This window comes from Dasypus novemcinctus, chromosome 7 (genome assembly GCF_030445035.2).
Source record: "Dasypus novemcinctus isolate mDasNov1 chromosome 7, mDasNov1.1.hap2, whole genome shotgun sequence".
NCBI classification, from domain to species: domain Eukaryota; kingdom Metazoa; phylum Chordata; class Mammalia; order Cingulata; family Dasypodidae; genus Dasypus; species Dasypus novemcinctus.
In genome coordinates, this window is record NC_080679.1 from 21580761 (window position 1) to 21608229 (window position 27469).

General features: G+C 40.2%; 1 protein-coding gene across 1 annotated transcript in view; it reads left to right on the forward strand.

The window, feature by feature from the left end:
• PAX3 (paired box 3) overlaps positions 1 to 27469 on the forward strand; it is a 93274-nt gene that overhangs the window by 43731 nt on the left and 22074 nt on the right. The window contains exon 5 of the mRNA XM_071216000.1: positions 21061 to 21266. Coding sequence (XP_071072101.1) covers positions 21061 to 21266 — 206 coding nt within the window. The remainder of the gene's footprint in view (positions 1 to 21060; positions 21267 to 27469) is intronic.

Consider the following 27469-nt stretch of genomic DNA (forward strand, 5'->3'; position numbering starts at 1 on the left):
CAGCAAGATGATGCAACAAAGAGACACAGATTCCCGGTGCCACTGACGAGAATGCAAGCGGACACAGAAGAAGACACAGCGAATGGACACAGAGAGCAGACAATTGGGGGGTGGGGTGGGGGGGTGCGGAGAAATAAATAAAAAATAATTCTTAAAAAAAAAGAAAAAAAAAACCAAACCAAAAAAATATCCTTAGCTCACAGACTGTAAAAAACAGGCAGCAGACTGTTTGACCCAAAGGTGGTAATTGGTGGAGCCCTGGCATGGACAGTCACATTTTCAATTTGTTATTTATTTCCTAGCACCTCATCGAGGCTTACTATATATTGACCCTCTTGTGGTGATGCCATTATTAGAGTTCTGTGGGCAACTAATGTTCATGCAGCAAAGCGATCTCAGAAAGCCACGGAGAAGTTGAGATGAGTGGGGCCACCTCCCTCCTTTACGGAGCTTGCTAAATCCGCATGATGCCTGGCCTGCAGAGGCCAAGGTAAACTCGGGGATAGGTGGTCCTTTAAATATAAATGTGAATTTTTCATTTTTAAAATCCATGCATTTTGGCAAAGTCAGCTTAAAATTTCATGTTATTAATAATCTTCTTCAAGCAATAATGTGTTAAAACTGCTGAGATAAGTGAAAATTAGTGTAGAAACATACAGAAGTTTAATCAAACATGAGTCTGGGGCAAAACTGTGTGAGGTCAGGTATCATATCCAGAATTTAAGAAATCTCAGAGGAGAACAAAGTGACATCTTCAGATGAAAGTAAAGAAGAAATGTAATAAAATATGGTTGAGTCTTGAAAGCATTATGCTAAGTGAGATAAGCCAGGCGCAAAAGGACAAATATTAAATGGTTCCTCTTATATGGAATATCTAGAATAAGCAAATTCGTAGAGACAGAAAGTAGATTATAGTTCCTGGGTGCCAGACAGAGATGGGGATGGGGAGTTATTGTTTAATGGGTACAGAGCTTCTGTTTGGGGTGATGAAAAGTTTTGCTAATGGATGATGGGGATAGTAACACTACATTGTAAATGAAATTAATGCTATGGAATTGTATACTTAAAATAGTAAATTTTATATTATAGATTTTACCACAATAACATTTTAAAAATGTAATATTTTGATAAGTGAAACTGTAGCCCTTGTGCCTGATATAATCTCCCAATTTAAATGAAAACATTGATTTTTTGGGTAAATTTCTAATCCCCCCCACTCCATTCACTTCAATTTCTAAGGTATTCTATCTGGCCTATGTCTGACCGCCCCCCCCTTTTTTAAGGATTTATTTTAATTATTTTTCCCGCCCCCCGCCCGTTGTCTGCTCTCTTGTGTCCATTTGTTGTGTGTTCTTCTGTGTCTGCTTGCATTCTCAGTGGCCCCTGAAATCTGTATCTCTTTTTGTTGCGTCATCTTGCTGCATCAGCTCTTTGTGTGTACCTCGCTACTTCTGGGTGGGCTGCGCTTTTTTTGTGCAGGCGGTTCTCCTTGCAGGGCGCACTCCTTGCACGTGGGGCTCCCCTACATGGGGAGCACAGCACTCCTTGTGCACAGCAGCACTGTGCGTGGGCCAGCTCACCACACGGGCCAGAAGGCCCTGGGTTGGAACCCTGGACCTCCTACATGGTTGGCGGATGCTCTATTAGTTGAGCCACAACCGCTTCCCTGACACCTTTTTGTAATAACTTCTTTCAAGTTTCTGTGGTGCAAATATTCCCCATGAAAGATGTTACAAAGTTTATTAGCATACAGATAATTTTTTTCATGGTTTTTAGTGTTACTCTGACTTTTTTAAGTATAGGAGGGTATTAACAATACCATCTTTTAGGTACACAAAGATTGTACATACTGGTTAAAATGTTGAATTGACTCAAGGTTGTATGCAAATTTTCACAAAATACCCAAGATTTTTCCTTTCTTTTCCATTATTACAAAAGTAATACATATTCCTTACAGAAAAAATAATCTTTAAAATAGAATTTCACAAGTCATTTCAATTGCTTTCCTTTTTTTAAAAAAATCTTTTTATTGTGGTAACATATGTGCAACTTAAAATTTCCCATTTAAGCATAGTGTTAATGGTAACATGTTATCATGATTAGCAGCGTTTATAAATGGGATTGTGGCTGAAATGTAAATGGGATGTAAAATGTCAATTGAAAGAAAGATAGAGAACAATCTAGGGACTAAATACAGTGAACCCAGAGGTGGATAAGAAATGTGGTTACTTGTACAAATGCAAGAATGTCCTTCTGTGAACTAGAATGGATGTCCATCACTATTGGAGTGTGGTGGGAATGTGAAGAAGCATGGGAAAAATACAATTAATGTAACTTATGGACTATAGTTAACAGCAATACTGTAATACTCTTGCATCAAGGCTGAAGATGTACTGTGTCAATAATAGGGGGATATGGAAGAAAATATGCCAAATGTATGCTATGGGCCATAGTTAGCGATAAAAGTCTGATGATATTATCTCATAATCTGTAGCAAATGTTCTGTAACAGTGTGATGTGTTGGTGAAGACTTGTATGGGAATTCCATGCATGTGCATGATGATTGTTTTGTAAGTTTACAACTTGTGTAATAAAATATATGTTTCTTAAAAATTTCCCATTTAACCACTTTTAAGTGTACAATTCAGCGTATTAATAGGTCACAATATTGTGCTAATATAACTAATATCCATTATCCAAACTTTTTCATCATCTCAAACAGAAACTCTGCCCCCATTAATTGCATTCTTTTGAGGTCTGTAAGCCTAAGGAATATGCAAGTGGAGGAACAACGTGCATGGGCGGGGTTTCCTCAGGGTACCATCATACTCAGATCCCCCATTTATTAAGTGTGGCAGGTTCCCAAGACATTTCTTTAAAGCTATAAAACAAAGCAAAATGGCTTCCCACATTTATCATGAGGTTCTGTGAACAGTTCCTGACCTGAATGTCTCCATTATTACACAATGGGCTTTATCTGTAGGCCAAGGAAGGGGCTACCACCCAGGGTTGATTTGAGAGGAACTGGGGGGGAATCCCATGTTCCCATGAAAAACTCTAGATAGTGTATAATGGCAAGTATTGGTGGACTTGCTTGTTCCTGCTATTTGTGGGGTACAAGGGCTGCCATCACGGCTGTTTAGGGACATTGGAACTGTTTATGGCCAAGAGGGTGGAGGAGGCAGAGCATCTTTCACTTGTGCACTGCACTTAGAGACGGTTTCATCAGAGGGTTGGGAGCAGAAGTGGGTTTACAATTACGCTAAGGAAGCTTAAGCTTCAGGGCCCCTCACTTGCGAGGGCCTCTTTCAAATCCCTTCGAGGGGCCCTAACAATGTATCACATGGCCAAGTGTTTTTGTAAAATATGTAAAGAGTAAGCTCTGTTTGCATTCTTTTTCTTAAAGAGGAATGCCCACCTCCCAAACTGTAGAAACTTCAGGCCCCCCAAAAGCAAAGAGCTATCTTGACTCTGTATTTTCAGGCTGGGGCTTACTGAAACCTTTCTGGAAGGAGAGAAGAGAAATGTCTTTGTTGACAAGTATGTAGGATTCTGGAAGTTGAAGAGTGAACTTTCCTTTTAGCCTAAGACTGAAGCAGAAAATGTCCAAAAGGAAAGATTTTCTAAGGGGAAGGATCATGAAGCTGAGACAGGCATGCCTCTGTTGATGTCTTCTCACATTCAAAGGAAAGAACCAGGATGATTGGGAAAAGAAGGGTCAAGTAACTTCACTTGCTCAGAAAGAACCTATGCCTTTAAGTATTTTTATTTTCTGTAGAAAGTGAAAAGCTTAATATAATGCCTTTTTAATTTAGTACTGGCTAATAAAGTTTTGTTTAAATGGTGCTCCAATATCTACTGTAATAATGACAATATGGTGATGACAATGATGTTAAAAACATGGATGTTTATTGAAGACTTTCACGTATTCCACATATTCCACATATTCCTCATCAGTAACTATTGAAACCAAGAATGGGTCTGTATGGCCTGTGGATACCTCAACAATTAACTGGAATCTCCTGAAAGACTGAGGTAGATCTGGTTCACAGTGCTCCCCTCGATTACTTCTTCCTTATTTGGGGATGATGCTGTGACACCATCAGTCAGTTTCTTCTTTACCTTTTGTGAAATTTTCATCATCCTGGCTGTCAAAATAACCAGATAACTCTGACATGAAGAGTCATTTCTTCTTAGACTGGCCTCTAAGTTTTCATTGCAAACTGGCCAACAAAGAACCAAATTCCTTTAGAACCTGCTTTCAGTAAGGCGCTATTTGCGTTCATTAGATTCGTCTGTATGAACTTACTAATTGCTTTGATGACCTCTGACTGTTTGACCCTTTCAATGAAAAAGTACTGCTGGAACATAGAGCTAAATTTATACAAATTCAGAGAGTGGTCAATCAGAGAAATGTGTAGTTGCTACAAGAGTGTAGAGTACAGAGTTGATCTGCACGTTTGTCAAGGTTCAATGAAGAAGGAAAGGTGGTGAATGTGTGAAAAGTACTAAGCACTCTTGGAGTACAGAGAAGGGAGGGCTATTTAGGACTGAGGTTTTGAGAAAGTTTTGAAGTACTCTAAGTTTTAAGTTAGTTATGTTTTAAGACCTAGGTATGACATCATGTCAAGATGTGCAGGAAGGCCATTCTAGGTTGATCCAACCGTGTGAGTAAATGAGTTAGGGTGGGAAGGTCAAGATGTGACCAACTTTTGGTCAGTTTGGCAAGCCCATCAGTTTCTGGGAAATGGGTTTGTATCAGTACAATGAAAACTTTAAATTCTGCTAAGTGAACTCTTTGGTTTCTGTGTATATATCCCACCTTACACTAATTAATAGTGTTCCCTCTTTTAAAGATGATTTATTGAGAAATATATTAATCTTTATTTCTTGTAGAATTGGTCATTAGTGATCAGTATTTGAAAATACAAGTTACTTGAGTCAAAAAAATTTATGGATGATATTCCAATGTAGAAGTCATTTTTATGCCTTTTTTAGAGTGAAGATAGGACCTCATACATGGGAACCAGGAGCTCAACCATTGATCTATACCCACTCCAAAATTCAAGTTCATTTTTAAATTAAGGAAAATAATATCTAACTCACAGACTTGTTATAAAGATATAATAAGTAAAAATTAAAAAAATCAGAAACAAAAATGGCATTATAGAAAAGTTAGATATACACAGAATGGTTGAGATATTCAAAATGTATCTCCTCTTTCTCTCTGAATCCAATCTTGATTCCATAGTGCTTTATTTCATTTAATTAATGTTTGGATTCAGTGGGTCTGTTGGTGGGCAGAGGACACTGGGTACCCTGGCTGATTAAATAGAAGATAATTCACCCACAAGGCCACAGAAAATTATGAATTGATAGTGTGAGAAAGAGGAAAGAGCCAGAAAGTATAATTCAATGATCTAGGTTTGGGATTTCACTCTGCTATCAACAAACCAGGTGACGATGGAGATAAACATATTTTTGAAAAAAATCTCTAAAATAAAGGGTGGTATGATAATTTTTAAGGAGATTTCCGGCTTTAAAAATTCTATGCTAAGCAGCACTTTTAACACAAAACACGAACATTTCTAGCAAGTAATGGGAAAAAAGATTCTTAAACAAGTGATGTATTCCTAATTATTTTCCTGCAATTCATTCACACTGTTAGTTACCTGAAGGTCATGGCCCATTGTCTTCTTGTGCTTGGGTGGGTTTTATTCTCTCACTAGCCCTCTGTTTGCACAGGCTTACATTCAGACAGTTACATATGCATTGTGACATGGCTTCTTCAATCAGGAAAAAGAACTCATTTTCAAAGTTTCCCTCACATTAGAGTACAGCCTGAGGGAATGGAGACACGGATTTGGGAGGAATGGTCAATAAAGACAGCCTCCTCTGGTGGCTTCAGGTCGTTGACAGGCTTTCCTAAAACTGTGGCTTATTTATTTTGAGAATGAAAAGAAAGGTGTGTGAGAGTGGATTTTTTTTTTTGTTGATTGTATTCATTTATTTACCTTTTAAATTACTCTTCTTTCGTACCTAATATCTCAACTTTCCTTTGTATCATTGCATTTTTTTCTTTTCTTTTTTTAATTGACTTTGTAATAATATTACATTAAAAAAATATATATATGAGGTCCCATTCAACCCCACCACCCCCACCTCACCTCTCCCCCCCCAGCAACACTCATTCCCATCATCATGACACATCCATTGCATTTGGTAAGTACATCTTTGGGTACCTCTGCATCTCATGGTCAATGGTCCACATCATGGCCCATACTCTCCCCCATTCCATCCAGTGGGCCCTGTGAGGATTTACAATGTGAGAGTGGATTTAATGCCCTTTGAATGAATTATATATCTGCTTTATAAAACACAATGTGAATATATGTGTATTTATCTCAACCCTCACATAATTAGAGACGGGTAAATACTTTTACATGCAGATGCTTATACATATATAGGTATTTATGAGCCAATTAGAACAGTGCCACATAGTATCAAAATTCAAGTTCAATTATCAAATATAGATAATACTACCAAGCAAATATTTTGTTGTTATTACTAGAATAAAGATACATTCATTCAGATACTTTCTGGAGGAATGAGTTGTATTTACTTTTGGAATATGTAGTTAATCAAGAAAGAGTCTTTGAAAATTTGTATTTTGTTAGTACATACATATGCACAGGAAAAGATTGGGAAAAACCACAATAGTGATTGTCTTGGATTATGGGGTTATCATTGTTTCTTAGTTTTAGACATTGCCCCAATTTATTTTGTAATGCGAGGTACCTTTATAATGTAAAAACAAAAACATAAAGAAATAAAAAGCATGGCATTTTGTCCAAGAAATGCTTCTTAGGAATGAACTTATGATTAGGTGAAGAAGGCGGCTTGAGTTTGAATTGAATTGGCAACATTTACTTTAAACTTTGGCATCTGTCCTGACATATGCATGGGCAATTTCCAGTTAAAGTCACTGGTGTGGATGGGAAGGATGGGTGTGCATCTCATTGATCTTTACCCCGGAGTGTCCTCAATTAATTCAAAGCCACCAGGGATCAGGGCATGTTTTTAGACTCTCATCCCCCTTACTCCAGTCCCATCAGAGCAGGCTTTCCTAACTCAAAAAGACTTTTCATCCGAGTCCTTTGGAGAAAAGATGCCTGGGGTCAACCCACTGACTCTTAAACCACTTATTGCCATAATATGCTTCTTTGATAGGAAGGAAAATTGACTCTCTTCTCTTCTTTGTCATTGCTCCTGACCTCTCCTGTCCTCTCTTCTATCTTCTCCCCTTCCCTGCTATTCTCTTCCTCCCCTTCCCAGTCCTCCCCTCCCTTCCTTACTCTCCTGTCCTCTTCCCTCCTTTGCTTTGCTTTGCTTTGCTTCCCTTCCCATCCTCTCCCTTACTCTCTCCTGCCTAGTACTTCTTTGCTCATTTCCTCCCAACTGCACAATGTTGTGTCTGAAAAGGCATGTGGGAAGGCAAGGCGATCACTTAATAATTTATTTGGAAGGTTGCTACTGAAGAAAGTTTGGTATTTTTTTGAGAGTTGGGTACCTGAAATATTTAGATTGTCTGTGGGTGCTAATCGAAATCAGAAAACTAATTAAAAAAAATACACTTCATTTGGATTTTAGAGAGCCATATCAATAGACATAAGAGAAGACAAGAATTTGCCTCCAGGAAGCAGATGTGGCTCAAGCAATTGGTTCCCATCCATCATATAGGAGGTCCAGGTTTTGATACCCAGAGCCTCCTGGTGAAGGCAAGCTGGCCTGTGCAGTGAGCTGACCCACGGGGAGTGCTGGCCCATAGAGGAATGCCACCCCATGTAGAACTGCCAGCCAATGCTGAGAGCTGATGCAGCAAAATGATGCAACAAAAAGACACAGAGGAGAGACAAAAAGACACTTAGCAGACCAGAGAGCTGAGGTGGCTCAAAAGAATGATTGCCTCTTTCCCACTTGGGAAGGTCCCAGGATTGGTTCCCAGAGCAGCCTAATGAGAATACAAGCAGACATAGAAGAACACACAGCGAATGGACACAGAAAGCATACAACAGGGTGGGGGGTTGGAGGTGTGAGAAAGAAATAAATCTTTAAAAAAAAAAGAATTTGCCTTCAAGCAAATATGTTTGGAGTCACTCATGAACATAGATTCATATTAGAACCAAAATGAATGTTGGCAAAAGGAGAAGCCAAGTATACTTTATATACTGAATTTCTCTTAGGATGGCTGCCTGATTTTTGTTAAGCTCAGTTTTCTTTTTTGGGCCCTGAGGTATTTGAGGGCCTGACATTTATTTACTTTCATAGTTACCTTAATCATAGATCCTACGGCACAGACATGTGTCTTGGTTCAGGTGGAGTTGAATAATCCTGGTCTCCATTTGGGATTTTTAAGTGAATTAGGTGTGGAGGAAGAGCTGAATATTCTTTTAAGAGGATATGTGCACTGGCTGATTATGGGTAGGGTCCTCAGAAGAGGAAGCAGATGGGAAGTTGGATAATGCTATCATTTTACAAATTCAGGAACTTCTACAAACATTTTCAAGGTTCTAGCTGTCCTTTCAAAAAAATCACCAGAGACTATAGAGAACATTTTTCATTTACTATTCCTTTATACATGGAAATAAGAAGAGAAAGGGGTTCAGAGAGGGTTACTTTTGTTGAGGATATATTGTGTTTCAGGAACTGTGCTGGGCTTGACAAACTTCTTTTCTTATAAACATGCTTTGAAGGAAGTGTTTCAACCCCATTTTACTGATGAGAAAAATGTGGTTTGGAGGGGTAAGAACCTGGCCCCAAATAAGGGACTGTGCGGCCATGGGGGCACTTGATGTAGGTTGGCCTGTCCCCAGAGTTTGAGACTTTCTGCCGTGATATATATTCTAAACCTTTGGTATCGCTTCTGAGTCCAACGGCAACAGTTGCTTGGAAACAGAGGGAAGAAAACAAAATTTCAAAATGCAGCTATTCTTACCTAAAGTTGGCAATAAATCCTTCATTTCATCTATTTAGCCATCTTGATTTGTTCACCAATTCCTCCAGGGAGGGAGTCTTTTGGTGGGATCTGATGATAATCTGAAAGCCACCTCCTAGATCAGAACCTGTACCTTTGCAGAACCACAGGGGCACACTCTCCTCGTATACATTATTCCTTTCTTCCCAGCCTCTAGCAAAGCACAGAAATTCCACATGTGATTTTCTGATGATGACCTTGATTTCCTACTAATTCATTTGCCAATGAGGATTAAGCTCAGTCTTCTTTACTGCCTCCAGGGATAAAGCTTCCTCTGTCATTTATGTTCAGTTATTACCTCTTTCTATCTTCCAACAAGCAATAATTGACCCAGATAAAATTTGGATTTTCAAAGCAACTCTTCTCGTGTCACCTCTTTTCTTCCTTATAGAACCCTATAGAAAATGTGAAGCAAAGAAACAGTCTTGAAACGCCAAATGTGAGGTATCAGTTAAAGCATTCATGTATTATTTTGATCTCTGTATTAAAGATCATAGGCTCACAGGATCTGTGGCTCTGCTATTTAATAAATAATGTGTCTAGACTTTTCAGCCTTGAGAAGCTATTTCGTTTTTTTGTTGCTGCAAGGTATGGCTAGATTATCTCCTGTATACTTTCCTTTGCCTCGATGGAAAGGACACTGGAGTGGGAATTAGGAAATCTGGGTTTTATTTTTTATACTTAGGCTCCATCCATTGTTGATGTCTGCATTCCTGATACCTAGGACAATACCTGCTACATTTTAGGCATTCAATAAATGTTCGTTGTGTGATGTGTGACTTGGGGCAACCTCACTTATTCTCTCTGAGCCTTAATTCCCCTGCTGGAAAATGAGATTGGCCTGACGTTCCTTCCCATGATTCTGCTGTTTTGTAAATTCTTTGACCTGCTACTTCACTCCTCTTCCTCATTTGTCTTCTTACCTCCTGAGATAAATTTCTGGCACAAAAAATCCAGTATTTAACTTTCTTCTTAAATTTGCCTCTCTCCTATTTTCCCAACATCTCCTGCCATGCTAATCCTGGCGAAGCGTAATTGTGGATAAAGCTGTTTTGGTCTTGCGCGTCTTTGGGTAGTTTTGTCTTAATAAGGGTGGAAAAAGCATTCTTTTGTTTTCTATGTCCTGAAAGGCTCTTTGTAACTTGTTACCTCTTTTATATATTGAGCCTCAGTTTATTTGTTGACTTTAAAATGGCTTAAGCACATTATAGCGAAATATTTGATAGTGGAAAATAAAGAAGGCAAGAAGGTTCTTTGTCTTTGACAATTATGTCATAAGCCTTATGAACACATTGCGTCTTATTTTAAGACTCTGTAAATATTGCTGTGGTTTAGGTTTCACAGTCAGAATTCTTTCCTAGTCACTGTACATAAAATAATTTTCACATATATCAACCATCACTGAAAAAAAATAACTTGCCTTTTATGGCCATGTTTTCACAACTGATTTACAGGGTTGACTGTGACATCTGAGTCCTGGCACTGTAGACCAGGGAGAAAAAATATTGACCAGTGTTTTTCTTTCAACCTCCATCAGTCCTATGCCACAAATGACAATCCCCATAAGATCTGATATTTGGGTGCTCTCTTTGAGTTCTCATGGATCAGTAGGTTACATCATTCGCTAGGCCTTCTTTTTCTCATCTGTGAGATGGGGTTGACAATACCCCTCCTAATAGGATTTTGGTAAAGATGAAAGAAAATGCACAGAAAGGACTAGCGGGGCTCAGGCCTTGGCTGTGATCAGTTAGTGGTTCAGTAAGTAGCTTTTCTTATCATATCATTATTGCTAAGATCATTTTGTCCAGAATGGTGAAGAACCATCACAAGAATGGCTTTGAGAATTTCATGTCCTGCCTCTAGTAACCAGTTTACAGAGACATGATTTCGGAGGCAAATTGTTCTACACGGTGATGGATGAGCCACACTTGGACCAAAAAATGTGGTTTCAATTCCATTGCAGTAACAATAACATAAGCTAAATCTCCTTATGAAGCTAATCTTTTGGAACAAGGATTTTCTCTTCCTATTAAAGGAATATTTTTTTCCAAAGAAAGAAGGGAAATAGAAGTGGCTAGAAACAATGATTTCATAAACTACTTATTCTTCGTTCTGATATAGTTGATGAAATTAATGGTAATCAACTCAGTACAAGAGCATTTCTAATATTCTAAAGTTCTGAGTAAATAAGATGAAAATGGAAGAAAGGTATAGAATTATTACATGAAACATGATCTTATGCTCTATTTCATGGGGTTTATTTTTTTATGATTCATAGCACTTTAGAAATACGTTTAATTTACTTGTGAGATATTAAAAATGCCTTTTGTTCTTTCAAATTGTTTGCCGTGTTCTGTTTTCTTCCTTAGCTTGATTCCATTGAAAAGCTAGGAGTAGTCACATTTTTAGTAAGTAATAACTGTGTCAAGCTGTGCTGACAAAATGTCCCAGTATAACTGTTAATCTGCATTGTCATTTTAAGCATGAAACAGTTTAGCTAATGATTTATCTCTTAAAATGCAGCACTCGGGGCAGCTGCATGATTTGTCTCTTTAGCGAGTCAAGTAATTTCTTTAACAAAATGTTAAGCACAGATGGGCCATAAGCTGTCAGTTAACTATTATTGTGTGTGCATCTGCTTGCTTTCAATGCACTGTTTTATGTATTCAGTCAGTTACTTAGCTGCAGCTCCGTGAAAAGCTGAACCTACTCCGATTGGCAAATAAAATGTTCATTTGTCTCTTCTTCCTATTGTTTTGTTTTGGTAACACATGTCAGCAGCTCAATTACCCAGTTCATTAACAGCTCCCAAAGGACATGATGGCCAGCCCATGATAAGAGGGCAATTGGGGCACATATGGTCAATAATGGTCTCTCTCTTGGCAATTGTAAATAAAAGTGACTTGGCCTTTTTCCTTTCACGAAGACTACTGTTTTCCTGCTCCTCTTCAGTGTGCAAGTGACCTTTCTTTCCTCCGCGTTATCCAATCGTAGTCAACTAGAGCCCAGCTCGCTGCTTCTGTGGACAGGGAGGCTTCACATGGATCGCAGCCCTGGATTTCCTTTTAATTATGACTGACTCCTAAGCTCTCGAGGGGGAAAGTTCTTATCACGGGAGACTATTCTTAGAAAGCTGTTAGCTGATTAATTAGTTAACTAATCAGTTTTCCTAATCGAATAGCAACACATTTTCTTGGGGCTTGAGTCTCTTTTCTCTTTGAAAGACTCTGGCGGCAGTGACCATGGGGTGTAAAAAAGCGATTTTAAGAACACTTTTTGCAAATAGAAGCCATTTTTCGGGGGTGGGAGGGGGTGGGCCGGGGAAGTGTGCCATCTTGTTTGATGAGGGAGTTTCATGTTGTAAAAGGACTTCTCCTCACGCTCCTGAGTGAGGCTTAAGAAGCCCCCTGGCTTAATTTGAGTGGGTGTCAGAGTTCCTAAGGCAGGAGGGATTCCTTCTTCACTCTAAGCCTTGAGAGGGAAGGGAGGCAACTTGGTGTTTTGTGACTCTTTTAAGCAAAATGCGGCTTCTGTCAGGAATGAGAGAAGGCTTGAGAATTTGTTTTCTTAAAAAAACTAAATCTACCAGTGAATCCAGCGAATAAAAAGAATTATTAGCAGGACTGAAATGAATGAGAGAAATAAGCCTGTCTCTCTTGCTGCGTTGTGACCAAATAGGACTTCTAAATCACTAATGGTCCGGGGGTCGCTGTTGGGAGATAACTCCATTGAGAGAAAGGCTTGTTCCTATAATATGATAGAAGCCCCCACGTACTTGAAACTAGGAAATCGTTGGGCCCTTAGGATCGGGGGGTTTCTCTGGCCGCGCACGGCTGCACCTGGGAGGTGGCGTCCCCTTTCCTCCAGCGTCACGGGCCAGCCCTTATCTTAGACAAACTCCCAATGGCCCGTGTTGTGCCTTTAAAACAACTCCGGGGCGACAGAGCCCACGGCCTGGGCCCTCCCGAACTGCCCCCGCGGCCTGCCATATTCATAACCAATCTGTACTCTCCTCCCAGGGCAGCAGGCACTTGGGGAGTTGTTGAGTGTCAAGGTTTATTTGTGCTATTTTGATTAGCACCAACCTGGCAGGAGCTTATTTTCCTTCTAATGACCCCGTGCTGTGAGACGGCGGCTTCCGAGGGAAGGGGCTTGGGTCAGAGGGGAGGGGCATAGCGTTACATTTCTTCATCCAAAATTGGGGCACCGCTGGGCAGGGACAAGAGTAGGTAAATGGCTGGAGGGTCTTAATTAGATTTTTAGCCCTTAAAAGAAGCCTTCCACGAGAAAGCCTGGAATCTTTTGCCATAAATTGTCCTTCCTTTTTGCACTGACTGAAGATTCTTGTCGTGGCGAATTTGGGGGCAACGTTGTAGAGGGGATGAAACCAGACTCTCCACAACCGCCCCCCCTCCCCAAGAGCAGACCACCGATTAGGTTAGAAACCATCTCTCCTAGGGACTCAACTAACAAAATAATTTCTCACATCCTGCGTCTGCGTTAAGAATTCTGGAAAGTTGAATTTATGGCTTGGCAATTTGTTAGCTTACACTCTCTAGATATGCCTTTGACTGTGGTGTCAGTCTTTGGTTTGGTCCTTTCAGCGGTTGTCTCTTTTCTTTTCTCAACACATATACAATTTTAAAACACTTAAAAAAAATAATGTTCCCGATTACTTCTTAGCTTGTGAATTAATGTGGACCAGAAGCTTCCAGGTGCCGAAGTCTCTCGACTGGCTTGGATTAACCCCTACTGTGCATCCATTTCAGCCTCCCCTCCTCCCTCCCCTGAAAAAAAAGAAAAAACCAACCTCCCCTTTCTCATCCACTCCGGCTCTCTTTGTGTCTCCTGCGCCCTGCCAGGCAGGTGTCAGAACCCTGAATGCGGGTAAATGCCGCGTTGATGGATTCCACAGATGGAGCGTGGAAATCGGCAGAATAGGCCTCAGCCACAGGCCATTTCTTGGGATCCAACAAAAGCTTCCAAATAAGTCAACAAAAATCCCAAAGATCACAAAGGGAAAATGTCATTTGTCATTTACTCTGGGGTTGTGAGGGAGTATCAGTCTTGCTTCACTCCTCCTGGCGTTCACCCGAGTAAACACGAGAGCGCTCATTCACGTCTTTCTCGGTGTAAAAAGGCTCCTTCAGATCAGAAACCGGTTAGTTGTCCCATTGTACCCTTCCTGTTGAATGGCACAACGCACAAGCCCTGGGGACATTCTGCAATTTGCCCGAGAGGTGCATCAAACTTCAAGTTGACCTGTTGGAGAACTTTTCAAATATACTATGAATTACTTTTACGCTCTCAGGTACAAAAAGAATCGGGGAGCACTCAGGAATGATTTTTATTTTTATTTATTAAATCAGTGAAGCACAGCTTTGAGTGCAAATGCTGACAGGTGTAACTCAGAAACGTCAGTGTGGAAGAAAAGCCCACTGGTTGGGGATGAGGCCAACTCACAGGAAATGAATGATGACTAAGAGAGTTCAGTCTCAGAGCCATAAGTAAGAGATTCCTCCCCAGCCCCCACCTCCTCCCCTGTCCGTGCATGACATTGTATTCTATCCGGGGCAAACACAGAGTTTAAATGGTTGTCATGTTTCGATTCTTTAATTATTCAAATGGAAGGTCTTGCTGAGAAGAAAGACAATGCAGCAAATTCATGCTTGTGAATGATTTTGGTTTTCTATTTTTTGCCTGTCCCCCAGGTCTGAATTATTTTTGTCTGGAAACTAATAATTATAGAATTCCATGTGACTAAATCCCTATAAAATGGAGGCAGGATTTCATGTAGAATAGTGTTAACTAGGATGAAATATTTCCCGGGGCCCCAGAATAGGTCACGAGGGGTTAATGGACAAAGACATACTCTCTAACTCTAATTCTTTCTTTAATTAAACTTCATGGCGAGTAGGCTGGTGGTAATACTTCTTCTGCCTTCTCCTCCCAGTTTGATTTGTTTCTGAAGGAAGAATTTGTAATCCTGCCGGGGTCTAATCGTCGACCCTGTGTTTGATCCTCCTTTTACCGACCATGTCCATTTTCTCAAGTCTAATTTTGGGAGTTAATATGAAATCATTGTGATAAGTAAATATTTGGCTCTTAAAGTCTGTAATGAATTTGAGACAGGAAAAGATGAAATGACTGTGATATATATATATATAAAGGGTAGAGTGGAAACACTCAGGTAGGGTGGCGTTATCACCACTCCTTATCACTTTCCCATTATCATTCTGGGGGTTCTGCTGAATGGCTGATAAATATCCCAACATGTTTCAAGCCAGTCCTGCGCTTTGGTTTAAAGAATTTGAGATTACGTTCCTGCTCTGGGCAACGTTTCACTAAGATGTCTTTAAGGGCACTGTAATAAAAACATACCACAATGAAGACTTTAGTAAGGATTGAAAAATGAGAGATCAGGTCAACTACTCGTGGACAGTGGTAGATTCCTGACTGACCCTGGGCCTTCGGATCTGTGATTGTGCTTAATGCAGATCGCAGATTGTCAGGCGGACTATTCTGATTACTTAACACACATATTTACTAAATATCTTGGCCGATGGATTCGTTTCTTGGTGATTGATTGTTTAGATGTTGTTCGTTGAACACATAGAGAGTTCAGTAAATCTTTGTTGAATTGAACTGCAAAAATTGTTTGTAACATTGATCCGACTGTAGTAGTTCTATAAATTTCTTTTGGTCCTGGGAAGCTTCTTAAACTTTGGGGAGAATGGTGGCAATCAGATAAAGGGGCTAAATTTGAACTGTTTGGTTTGTTTCTAGTATTTCTCTTCAAAAGAATTCTCTCCCTCTCCCTTTCCCTTCCCCCTCCCCCTCCCCCTCCCTCCCCCTCTCCCTCCCCTTCTCCCTCCCTCTCCCCCTCTCCCTCCCTCTCATTCTCCCCTCCCCTCCCTCCCCCAACAGCCCCCCCCCCACCCCCTGTTTGTGATAAAGGAGTTCAATACTTATTTAGGACACAGCCAGTAGAGAGAGAGCATGCCCTCTGAAGTTCCATAGACCTGGGTCAAATCCTAGGTTCCTTGGCTGTGTGACCTGGGTGATCTCTCAGAGCCTCGGTGCCATGGGGTAAGTACTCACTCCATAGGGTTTTTGTGTAGTTTTATGGGGAAGGGAGAGAAACCCTTATCATTCCTGGTAAGATTTGCTATAGGAATCTTGGTCATTGGTGACATTGAGTTAAACTAATGTAAAAGTCAGAATGGATTATGAAGGGGCTTTGATAATAGATTCAAAGCTTTTAGTCTTATAATTGGGAACAAATTTGAGAATTTTTATATTTAAAGCAATAAAATTTCCATTTAGAAGGCTATGTATTATGCATTGATTGGGATTGTCTTGTGAGAGCTATGCTGAAATTTCAAATTAGGGGTAATATCCTCTAATGAATATGAAGGCAAATTTTGTTTGTGACGGTCTATGTAGAATATGATTGAGCAACTTAAATTTAATAATTAGGGCTGGACAGTAGAAACAGTTGACCAAAAATTTTTTATTTAATCTAGTTGCTATGTCCCAGCAATTGACATACTCATTTAAACAACTGTCTTGCTAATGCTGCATACAATTTTAAGTCATAAAATCGGATATTTTGCTCAGAAGAAATACATAATTTCTTTCAGTTGAGCTGCCTGAAAAAAAAAGCCTTGTTTTTATTTTCACATAATATTTAGCAAGTTGATTAGATTAGATGCTTTGTTGGCTTTAGCAGCTTGAGTAGAGCTGAATGTGTAAAGGAGACAAACTTGAACAAAATGGTCTCTTTTGAGCTGTTAAAATGGGATTTAAGTTTTGGATTTGTTCTTGGTAAAAACTGGGTAATTCATATTCAGGAGATTATTGTGAATCAAGTTCTCTGCCAATAATGAATTTTATTTCTACTGAGTGACACAAGATATAGTATTTCCACAAAATGGAGAAGAATCTGCAGAGCTGGTTCTTTAGAAATCCTAGCTGGTAGATGAATCTTGGGTTGCTGAGTTAACATATTTTTAAGCCCACATCCTTTGGGGGTTTATAGATGGGAAAAGTTAGAATTAACTTGTAAGTGTGTGGCTTCATAATGCCAAAAACAATCAGTTGGTTCAGATAATTTTTCAGTAGAAAAATTTGGCATGTCATTTTCTCAGTATTTTTTGAAATTACGTTTTATGGAGGCTTTGCTATTTAGATGCAACTTTTGGATGCTTTTGCATAAACAGTCTAGAAATAAAACTAGCAATTTGTTAGCTTGTTAAAGGAAATTTTATTTTTGGTGGTAAATGCTGTCCCTTAGATATTCTGAGCTTTTATAATCACTAGTTGTTTGTCGCTCAACTTAAAAAAATCACAAAGTCTTTGAAAAATTGATAATTGTTTCTTCAGAAAAATGCAGGTATGCAAATATTTGCACAACTTCTCAAATTTTGGGGGATTCACAGACCCCTAATGTTGATTTAAATAGATGTTGGGAGATTTAAATAATGTTGATTTAAATAGATGTTAAAAGAGCACAATTCCCATTTTAAAGATGAGAGATGACAGCAGAGAAATCAGTGTCAGAGCAAAACTTAAAATATATACCACACTTTCATTCATTCCACATGTATTTATTGAGCATCTACTATATTACAAAGGTGCCAGCAGAGAACAAGGCAGGGAAGGGTCTTGGGCCCACAGATCTTATATTCTGGGGGGTATTGATTACTAAGGAGAAACACAGTGGTCTTGACCCTCATAATTAAGTGTGGTTGGTACTTGTAAATCTAAGCAGTCTTTTTCTTCAGAAAGCAGAGATAATTTTGATTGATTGACCTGATGGTGCATGGACATCATTTTTACTTGTAAGAATTTAATAACGCCAGAGGCTCCTAAAGGAAACAGTGACGTTTCCACATACTGTTATCCAAATGGGATCACAGTAAGAGAAAGTGCAGGCACAAATTTAGGGTTCTTCCAGGCAGAGGAAACTTTTGGTCAGTCCTTAAACGGTGATGAATTTTTCTGTTGAATTCATTTAAAAAAGGTCAGGACAATAGAAACCAAAAACACCGAAGGTGTTTCCATTTTATGGAAATTTATGGTCTTCCCAGGGGAATACATACTTTGTTTCTTGGGAAGCAAATTATTTGATATTTTAAAAATATACTTGTAGAAGCACTTTTTAAATCTTGTTAAGTTGTGGCAGAAAGTACTTGGGAATTTTGAGAGGGAGAAGAATAATTAACCTGGAATACTCTACAGCTGTGGTTCTCAAAGTGTAGTCCTGGATTAGCAGCAATCACCTGGGGATGTGTCAGAAATGCAACTTCTGGAACCCCACCCCAGACCTACCCTCAGAAACCCTGGGGGTGGGACCAGCAATCTGTGTCCTACCAAACCTTCCAGGAGATTCTGAGGCTCCACTAATATATTACAGAGAACCACTGCTCTATAGCTATGCACAAGTTTCTGCTCATTCAATTTAGCTCATATTTTCACACACAAACATTCACGTAAATTATACTGGGAGCTTTTGAAGTTCATAATACAATGCATGACCTGTTTCTTAGCACATTGATACTCCTTTAAAATATTCCCGTAGCTAAAGAAAGTATTTTTATTTTCTTAAGATAATGTTAAAATCTCTGAAAGTAAGATCAATATTAAACGAGACCACTTTGTGTTAACTTAGATAACATAATTGAAAAGCCAAGCACGATGCCTAACACACAGCAGATGCATTATATATTATAGTTCCTTTTTGCTTTTATGCACAAAGTACTTGTTTGCAGGTATATGTTTTCTTATAATACTTCATATACCTGATAATTCACTCTCATACCTCTTAATTTCACAGTGTTTGTGAGTAAAAATGTGGAAGTATTAAAATATTAGAAAACTTTACAATGGTAGTTATAGGTGTATTTTAGATGTGCATTTTTGGGGCAGTTTATACTTCGCATGGAAATGGAGTGACATTTCAGGTTTCTATAGGCAGACTTAGGTTGGAAGTTAAGATAAAAGAGAATTAGTGGTATAGAAGATACTGGTTTTTTTTTGTTGTTGTTATTTTTATTTACCTCCCCCCATTACCCCTGTTGTCTGCTCTGTGTCCATTCACTGTGTGTTCTTCTGTGTCTGCTTGTATTCCAGGAACTGATTCTGGGACTTTCAGAGTGGGAGAGAGGCTCTTTCGCGCCACCTCAGCTCCCCTGTTGTGCTACGTCTTCTTATTTTCTCTCCTCTGTGTCTCTTGTTGCATCTTCTTGTTGTGCCAGCTCTCTGCAGTGGCTGGCACTCCTGTGCGGGGTGGCTTCTCCCACGCGAGGCGGCATTTCCACGCAGGGCAGCTCTCCTGTGTGGGGCTGCATTCCCGCATGGGCCAGCTTCCCCTCACCAGGAGGCCCTGGGCATCAAACCCTGGACCTCCTGTATAGTAGATGGGGGCCCAATTGGTTGAGCCACATCTGCTTCCTGAAGATACTGCGTTTTAACCCTACTTCTAGTGCCACCTGAATTTCGCCAGGTTCTACCGGCCTAGGGGTACAAATGAGTGACCTTGATATGGGCATTAGTAATCCACCGTTTTCTGTCTTTCCTTCCCCATTGCTGATGGCACACTTTACCTTCTTCCCCAGAGTTTCTCCCAATCGTTTGGGAGTTTTCAGAACGTGCTCAGATGTGCTCAGGAGAAAGGTTCCTCTGTGCTTTGTGTCTGCGGCCCAACAGCAGTCCGATGTGTCTCCTTATACTGCCCTCAGGTCCGGGGCCTCTGGGAGAGGGCTGCTTCCCTGCTCAGAGCCCTGAGTCTGGTAGGTCCTCAAACTGCAGAACCTTCCAGAAGGCCAACAAGTGCTCCTTTGCTGTGATGACACACTTTGCTCTGGGGGCCCCACTGTATTCCTAGTGGACACAGGGAGAATTCTGGCCCTACCTCTGCCCTTGCCAAATCCTACTTGGAAATGGCACTACTTGTGCCCCAGTCTTTGTGAGCTTCTAGTCCCAGCTTTTCTCCGTAAGGATCCAGACCCTGGCCCTGTGGGAACAGATGCCATATAGTATTATTGATGCAAATTCTTATTTCCCATCTCCCCCTACTCTTCAATAGGTACCTACATACTCAGGGTTGAAAGCCCCTTCCCCAGTGCATGCTAGTACAGGCAAATAAAAACTTTGCTGGGGAGGGGTCAGCAGCAGGGTGGGCTTCGGGGGTGAATGGTCTCTGCATTCGTCCAGGGCTTGTGCCCAAATGGGCCCTACGTGGGGTTTAATGCTCTGCTGTGGCCGTCTTGAAATTTGAAACGATTTTTGAACTAGGGACCCTGCATTTTCATTTTGTACTGTGCTCCTCAATTTAAGCAGTGGCCCTGGGCAGCAGCTCAAGCGTTCAGTGACACCAAGACCGTGACCTTCAGTTTGGGGACAGTTTACTAGACCATGCTTGCTTCTTCTTGAGTCTATTTTTGAGATTTGCATTAACAATACCATAAACACTTCTGAAAGCATTTCCCAATATCTGGCAATGAGATACTAAATTGAAACACAATTCTTCTTTTAGGAATAGTAGAGTCTATAAATTTATAGGAATCTTGCAATATTTTATTATTCTTGTCTTTTTGCATATTAAGTCAGTCTTGGAAAATTTTAAAAAAAATCATGCTTGCTGACAGATTTCATAGTGTAAAAGTTGGTGAAGTTTTACCAAGGATCAAATGAAATGTGATTCGTTCATTCATGTGATACGAATAGAGTACCCATGAAAAGTACCTGTGCCATAAAAACAGAATAAGTCCTGTCCCAGTTTTCTAAGAGTTCATAATTGGTTTGGATAGATAGCTGCAGAGAGTAATTATTTCTGCCTGGGGACATGGAGATAGGCAAGGGAAGAGATTAAGTATCACTTAATAATATAAGAGTGCAGGGATGGTTTTGTTGTCCATGGAAAACATTAGAAAATGTACTTTAGACTAGGTTTTGAATCATTATGATTGGCCAGACTTGCTTCTTGATTCAAATGTTATCACTTTTTTCTTCTGTGCTTTTAGCCTCCGCACCCCAGTCAGATGAAGGCTCCGACATAGATTCTGAACCAGATTTACCGCTAAAGAGGAAACAACGCAGGAGCCGAACCACCTTCACGGCAGAGCAGCTCGAGGAGCTGGAACGGGCTTTTGAGAGAACACACTACCCTGATATCTATACCAGGGAGGAACTGGCACAGAGAGCAAAGCTAACCGAGGCCCGAGTCCAGGTACTGACGTCCAAACATCCATGTCCTGCTGCAAATCCAAACAGGGAAACAGTACCTTCTAATCTAAAGCATATTTTAAACCTGAAAATCAGTATCTTAGGAATGGCACTTGAAGTGGAGGCATACCTTTAGACTTTAGTTATCATTGCTAGGAGATTGTGATTTTATTCTGGTACTACACGTCTGTCAATTCATGTTATTTGCTCATTGTTTCAGAAATCTTTATTACCTGCCAGGCACTATATAGGCTCTGGGTACGTGAATAGTAGCAAACAAGTTTTGAGTGATTACTCTGTGCCAGGCACTGTTCTAAGTGCTTTGCATGAGCGAACCCATTTCATCATCATTGGGATGATTGGTTGGTCCATTAGGTACTCACAATTTATGGATGCTGAAATTGAGACTCAGACTATTCAAATAACTGCCCAAGGTCATGTTGTTAGTGACAGTGGTGATTGAATCCCATAGACTTCATCTCCCTGGACTTTCAATTATGGAGACACAATGGTGCATAAAGTGAACCATACCTTTAGGGATTTTATGGTCTAGAAGCATTCTAAGAAGCTTTATTACTTTAAAGAGCATTTGGAATTATTTTTTGAACCCTTAAAAGTGCTCAAAACCCTCTGGAAAAGGCTAGTTTGATGCAATAGGTACCTATTAAGTGACCAAATAACATTTTCATTAATACAGATGAACTCACCCCTCGAGAAAGTAAAATAATGTTTGAAAGATAATAAATGTCTTTGGGTATCCTAGAACTCCTTACTGCCCCAGAAGTTACCTTCTCTGGAAATGTATTATTCCCAGAAACTTGACTTTCACAGTCACAGTCAAAGTGAGGTTGGGGACTCAGCAGTGAACTCTTCTGTCGACCTGGTCTCTAGACCTGGTCTAGAATGGGTCAACTCTTTCTCATGTGCAACTAATTAGCTTTGCTATTACCTATCACAGGGGTTTACAGAAATAGCCTTTCTTAGGCTGCAGAGACCTAGTCAGAGAGATTGTTTTGTTCAGCCTAACTTTTCATGTGATCATCATGATGCTAGGAAAGTCAAGGAATACTAGGTTGAATTAAGAGAATTCTCTCAAGGAGCTACAGTCCAATATGGGGAATAAGGTAAACAAAGCAGATGGGCTCAGTGCTTTAAGAGAGAAAAAAAGTGTCATGGGAGTTGAGAGGAGGAAAGGATGAGATCTTATTGGAATCATCGTGAAGAAGGCAGATTTAAGATGGGGCTTGAAGACTAGATATTCACTGGACGGGAGGTGGACAGAGTACATTAGTAATAGGGAAAATCAGGGGCAAAGGCCCAGAGAGTTGGGAGTATGTTACACATAAGGCGGCCTTTCGCTGTCATTGTAATCACATCTAGGGAACCGTGAACAGCCCAGTTTGATTGGTGGGTAGGGAGTCAGGGAGCAGGAGGGAATATGGTAGAAAAGTTAGCCTGACAACATACTGTGAAGGACTTGGGTTTCAGGCCAGGGTGCCCCCTTGATGTGGAAGGCCATCGAGGCCCTGGACATGGAATTAAATATAAGCATGAACTTGATCAGTAGCAGTGGGAATGGGAAGGAAGGGATGATGGTGAAAGATAGTCAGAGGTGGGATGAAGGCCAATCATTCCTTAGCTCTTCCGGCAAACCATCATTGAGTGCCTGCTATGTTCCCAGATTTGGTTTCTATATCTCTGGCTGGTCAAGTCCACAAACTGGGTCTATCCTTAACACATATCCACCGTCAGTTCTGAACTCGATGTGAGTCAAAACATAGACATTTCTTTTAAAGAAACTGAACAAGGAGGGTGCAAAGTCACTGAAAAGAATGCTCAATAATGCTCTACCATATTCCTGCTTTTGCCAAAAGCAAGGATGGAGGCCAGGATAAATTTCAAAATTCATCATGTACAATGCCCAGTATTCTCATTTGGCTCAGTGAATGTCGAAGGATAATACTAATGGCCCATAGACTTTCAAAGGACATGGGATCAACCCAATAAAGAGTGGTTCATATTTTTCTATACAGTGACCTCGTCTCCAAAACAGGGCCCTCATTAACGTAACAGCTGTCTTAATGTGGCTTTAACCCGGTGACTTTTTACATTCCTTATGGTTGCTTTAGCTCCCTTGAGACACATCATGTCTTGTGCCATGGCTATGATCTACAACCTAACAAATTCCCTAGAACACCCAACATATGGATCTTTTACTTAACCCAGCAGGAAAAAGAAAGGAGCAGTTAATCACTGATTAAAATGCCAGAACAAAATCCTTTAGTTTTTAGAAGGATCTGGGAAAGCAGTAGCAAAGTCAACTCAGTTTGAGTGATAGCCAGAAAGTGTGTGTTAGTTTAATCTGGGGCACCTGGGAAAACCAAACACCAAACCCCCAAACCCCAAACCACGTCTATACTCCATTTGTTTTCCTGAGGAAAAATATTTCTCAGCTCTTCTGGATAGAGATGAGACTAAAGCTAAGTAACTTAGGCTGTTTTCCGTGTTTCACAAATTTTGTCTGCACAGTAGCTGTGTTGTGTTTATCAAAGACGAGTCTGAAAACATAACCTAAGAATTGTTGCCCAAATCACGTCTGGGTAGCTGTTATTATGCAAATAACTATAGGCATTAAAGTTTTGTGAGGAAGAATGACTTGCAACTATTTATGATGTACATAATATTTCATTTAAGAATTCCATGAAGTAAGCAGTTATCATGCTCTTTTTAGTCAAGATAATTCAAGGCAGGAAAGGAAGCTGTATATGGAAATAACGTTCAGCTAGGGGGCAGAAGATGTGGCCTTCGGCCCCAGTTTGCCAAAAGTGTTTTGTTGGGCATGTTACTTAACCCTGCTCTTATTCTGGGGACTCATTTTTAAAAAATTAAAAAAAAATGAGGTCAGATAAGATGCTTTTAGCCTGGGACCATGGACCACCAGGATCAGCAATGGACAGACTTCAGGAGATCTGGAAGACTTGAGATTGGGCCTGTGTGTGCATGCATGTGTGCACACATGCATGCACACACATATGAACATTGAGCTGGAAAAGGGCCTCTGGCTGTTATCAGATTCTCGAATGGAATCACGTCTCCTTCTCTCCCAAATTAAATTCTCCTAGACTGCATGACCTCTCAGGTGCCTTAGAGTGTCAATAGTTTGGGATTCTCATAGTAACCCAGTAGCAATTTAAATCCCTCCAATGGATCTGTATAGGTCAGAAGTTAAGACATACATGGAATGTTTGGTCCTGACCTACCTAATGAGACAAAAATATGGTCATCCTGCATCTTTCTGCAGGAGTCTGTGTTTGGGCTATCTCAGGATGCAGGAGAATATGTTTTTGCATGTGTCCATGGTCTTCTGACAATCATGAGAACATCCCACCCTCTCCCCATCCTGCTCTCCACATGGGGGTCAAAGCCAGATGGTAGCAATGATAGGAGGGCTGGGAAGAGTGTGGTATGGAAGGCAAAAAGAAATGAAATTGAGCGAGAAGGGCAGGGAATGAGCAGCTTGCCAGAAATCTCCCTACTTGGAATGTACCGAACTGGGTTATGGCATTAAATATTGCCCAGGATAGCGTTTAGTCAAGTGTTTTATAATCTTGTTGTGAATTCGCTTTCTAAGGATTAGCCATTACATTCTCTCCCCATTTTTCAATTGCCTTAGAAATAACCCATCTGGAATAATGTAAGTTAGAGTGCCTTTGAGAACCACACCAAAAATGTGAACCAGTAACTTATTGATGGACAAAATTAGACTTACATCATGGGACAATTAGCACTAATCCATGACACCTGGAAGCAAATTTGACCTAAGTCTCTATTGACATCAAACTGGCTTTCAATTATTAGAAGGTGTTTTGGGGGCATTTTCGTATTTGCTAATAAGCACAGAAGGCTTTGGCTGCAGACCACAGAGCTATGAAATCAAAGCATGTCTTTAGTTCTTGAGTGTCTCAGAAAGAAGTGTATCAATGTGAGCTTAGGTTTTTATTTCCCCCATTTAGCAGATGAGAAAACAGAGGCCCACAGATATTAAGCAAATCATTCAAGGTCACAGAGGTGACAGTGGGAACGCTGGGATTCAAAGCAAAAAGTGGGCCCCTGCTAAAGGACACTTGTGTTGCATCCATGCAAATAAAAACTATGACTGGATCTTTACTGGATCTTCTAAAGTACTAAATTTTCCCAACTTATATTGTGGATAGTCTGAGCAAATTGTTTATTTAGGAAGAGAAAATTTTATGAAAATCTTATTTATTTTTTGTGATTTGCCATCTATTTTTATTTTTTTTTAGATGTCATGATATTATGGAGATCTTTCAACTGACTTAAATTTTGTTTCCAAAAAAATCCTTGGACATTATACTACTCCAGAAATGTACCTAAAGCTCATATTCCAAAAGGCATGAAATATTTTCATAGCTTCGTGGGAGGGCTTTTTAGCGAGACATAGGAATAGGGAAAGATCCAGGGGACCGATAAAAGTGAATCAGGCTGCAATTTATCGAACGAAATGAACACTTGTTGTACAGAAGAATTTTGGTGTGGCAATTAGCTGTGTCTAAGAGTAGGTGAGTGACCAGTATGCGCCTCCTTCCCTCCCTTCCTTACCATGTGCCTTATACGTGATGTGTAAGGCTAGATGATGTTGGATGGGGAGAGTGAAAAAACTTTGAATTATAGATCATAGAATTGCGCCTAACAGGCATACTCTAAAAAACTGCTCCTCGGGAAACGGACTTGGCCCAGTGGTTAGGGCGTCCGTCTACCACATGGGAGGTCCGCGGTTCAAACCCTGGGCCTCCTTGACCCGTGTGGAGCTGGCCCATGCTGATGTGCGCAAGGAGTGCCGTCCCACACAGGGGTGTCCCCTGTGTAGGGGAGCCCCACGCACAAGGAGTGCACCCGTAAGGAGAGCCGCCCAGTGCGAAGGAGGGAGCAGCCTGCCGAGGAATGGCGCTGCACACACTTCCCGTGCTGCTGACGACAACAGAAGCGGACAAAGAAACAAGACGCAGCAAATAGACACAGAGAACAGACAACCGGGGTTGGGGGGGAATTAAATAAATAAATCTTTAAAACAAAACAAAACAAAACAAAAAAACTGCTCATTTCTGCCCTACTGGTTAAGGCATTGGTGGAAAACTCAAATTCTCTCCTAGAACAGCAATCAATGACCAGGTTGTCTCTGTTGCTATTGCTCCTCTTGTCAAAACAAAGACGTTTCTAGTAATTGAAACTACTGAGTCATAAATGTCCTCCACCCATGTTAGAGGAACTTACTCAGTGTTATAGATTCAAACACATCACTCAGGATGTAATTTATTGATTGCCTGTTAGGAATTAGTGATGCAGTATTCAAAGAACTAAGACTGATTCTGAGTATCTAGGGAATATTTTTCAGTTAATTATGGGGTGATAACTGCATCCCAGGGTCATTATACTTGGCTACTTCTAGTATTTAAAATGAAGACCATTTCAAGGGCGCTTTTTTTTTCTATTAAAAATAGAAGATATGAAAAAAAGAAAAAAAAAAAAGAAGATATGCCTTTCATGAGTTTCAAAGCATAAAGAAGATGAGGATCACTTTCCAATGAACAACTTCAGTATAATTCTTTAAAATTTTTTGGCAGACTCAGGTGGTTCTGAGAAGTGCAGAAGGATGACAATGGCAAGGTGATAACTAATCTGGTTAGATTGTCAGAGATGGGCAGGCCAGTCTTCTGTAAGCACTGGCTCTTCAAGGAATAGACCCTGGATTTATTTAGCTTAAATTTCAGCAACACTTAAATAAATTCATTCCTTTCAGAAACTTTTGAACCTCCTGCCAAAGATTTGTTCTTCATAAAGATTTACTTTGTAATTATTTCCTTTCGTCTTTTAACCCAAGTCTTTTACCCAATGTCTTCAATACTTACTTGTATTATTTTGGAAAATGAAAGTAAAAACAAAACCCCTTACACTCTCCATCTTTGTGGATTCTATCATTTGAAGATATTTGTAGAAACTTATGAGGCTCCTTTATTACTTATTTGAACAAAGAAGTATTTGGTTAAGAAAATTGAGTTATGGTGAAGCTAGAAATCTAGAACCTTGAATAAATAGTAGGTTGAGACTGATGGAGATATCAGTTGTAGCCACCATCTGGGTATATCAAACTTCATTGACTCATCTAATGTTTGCAGAGGGAAGTTGGCA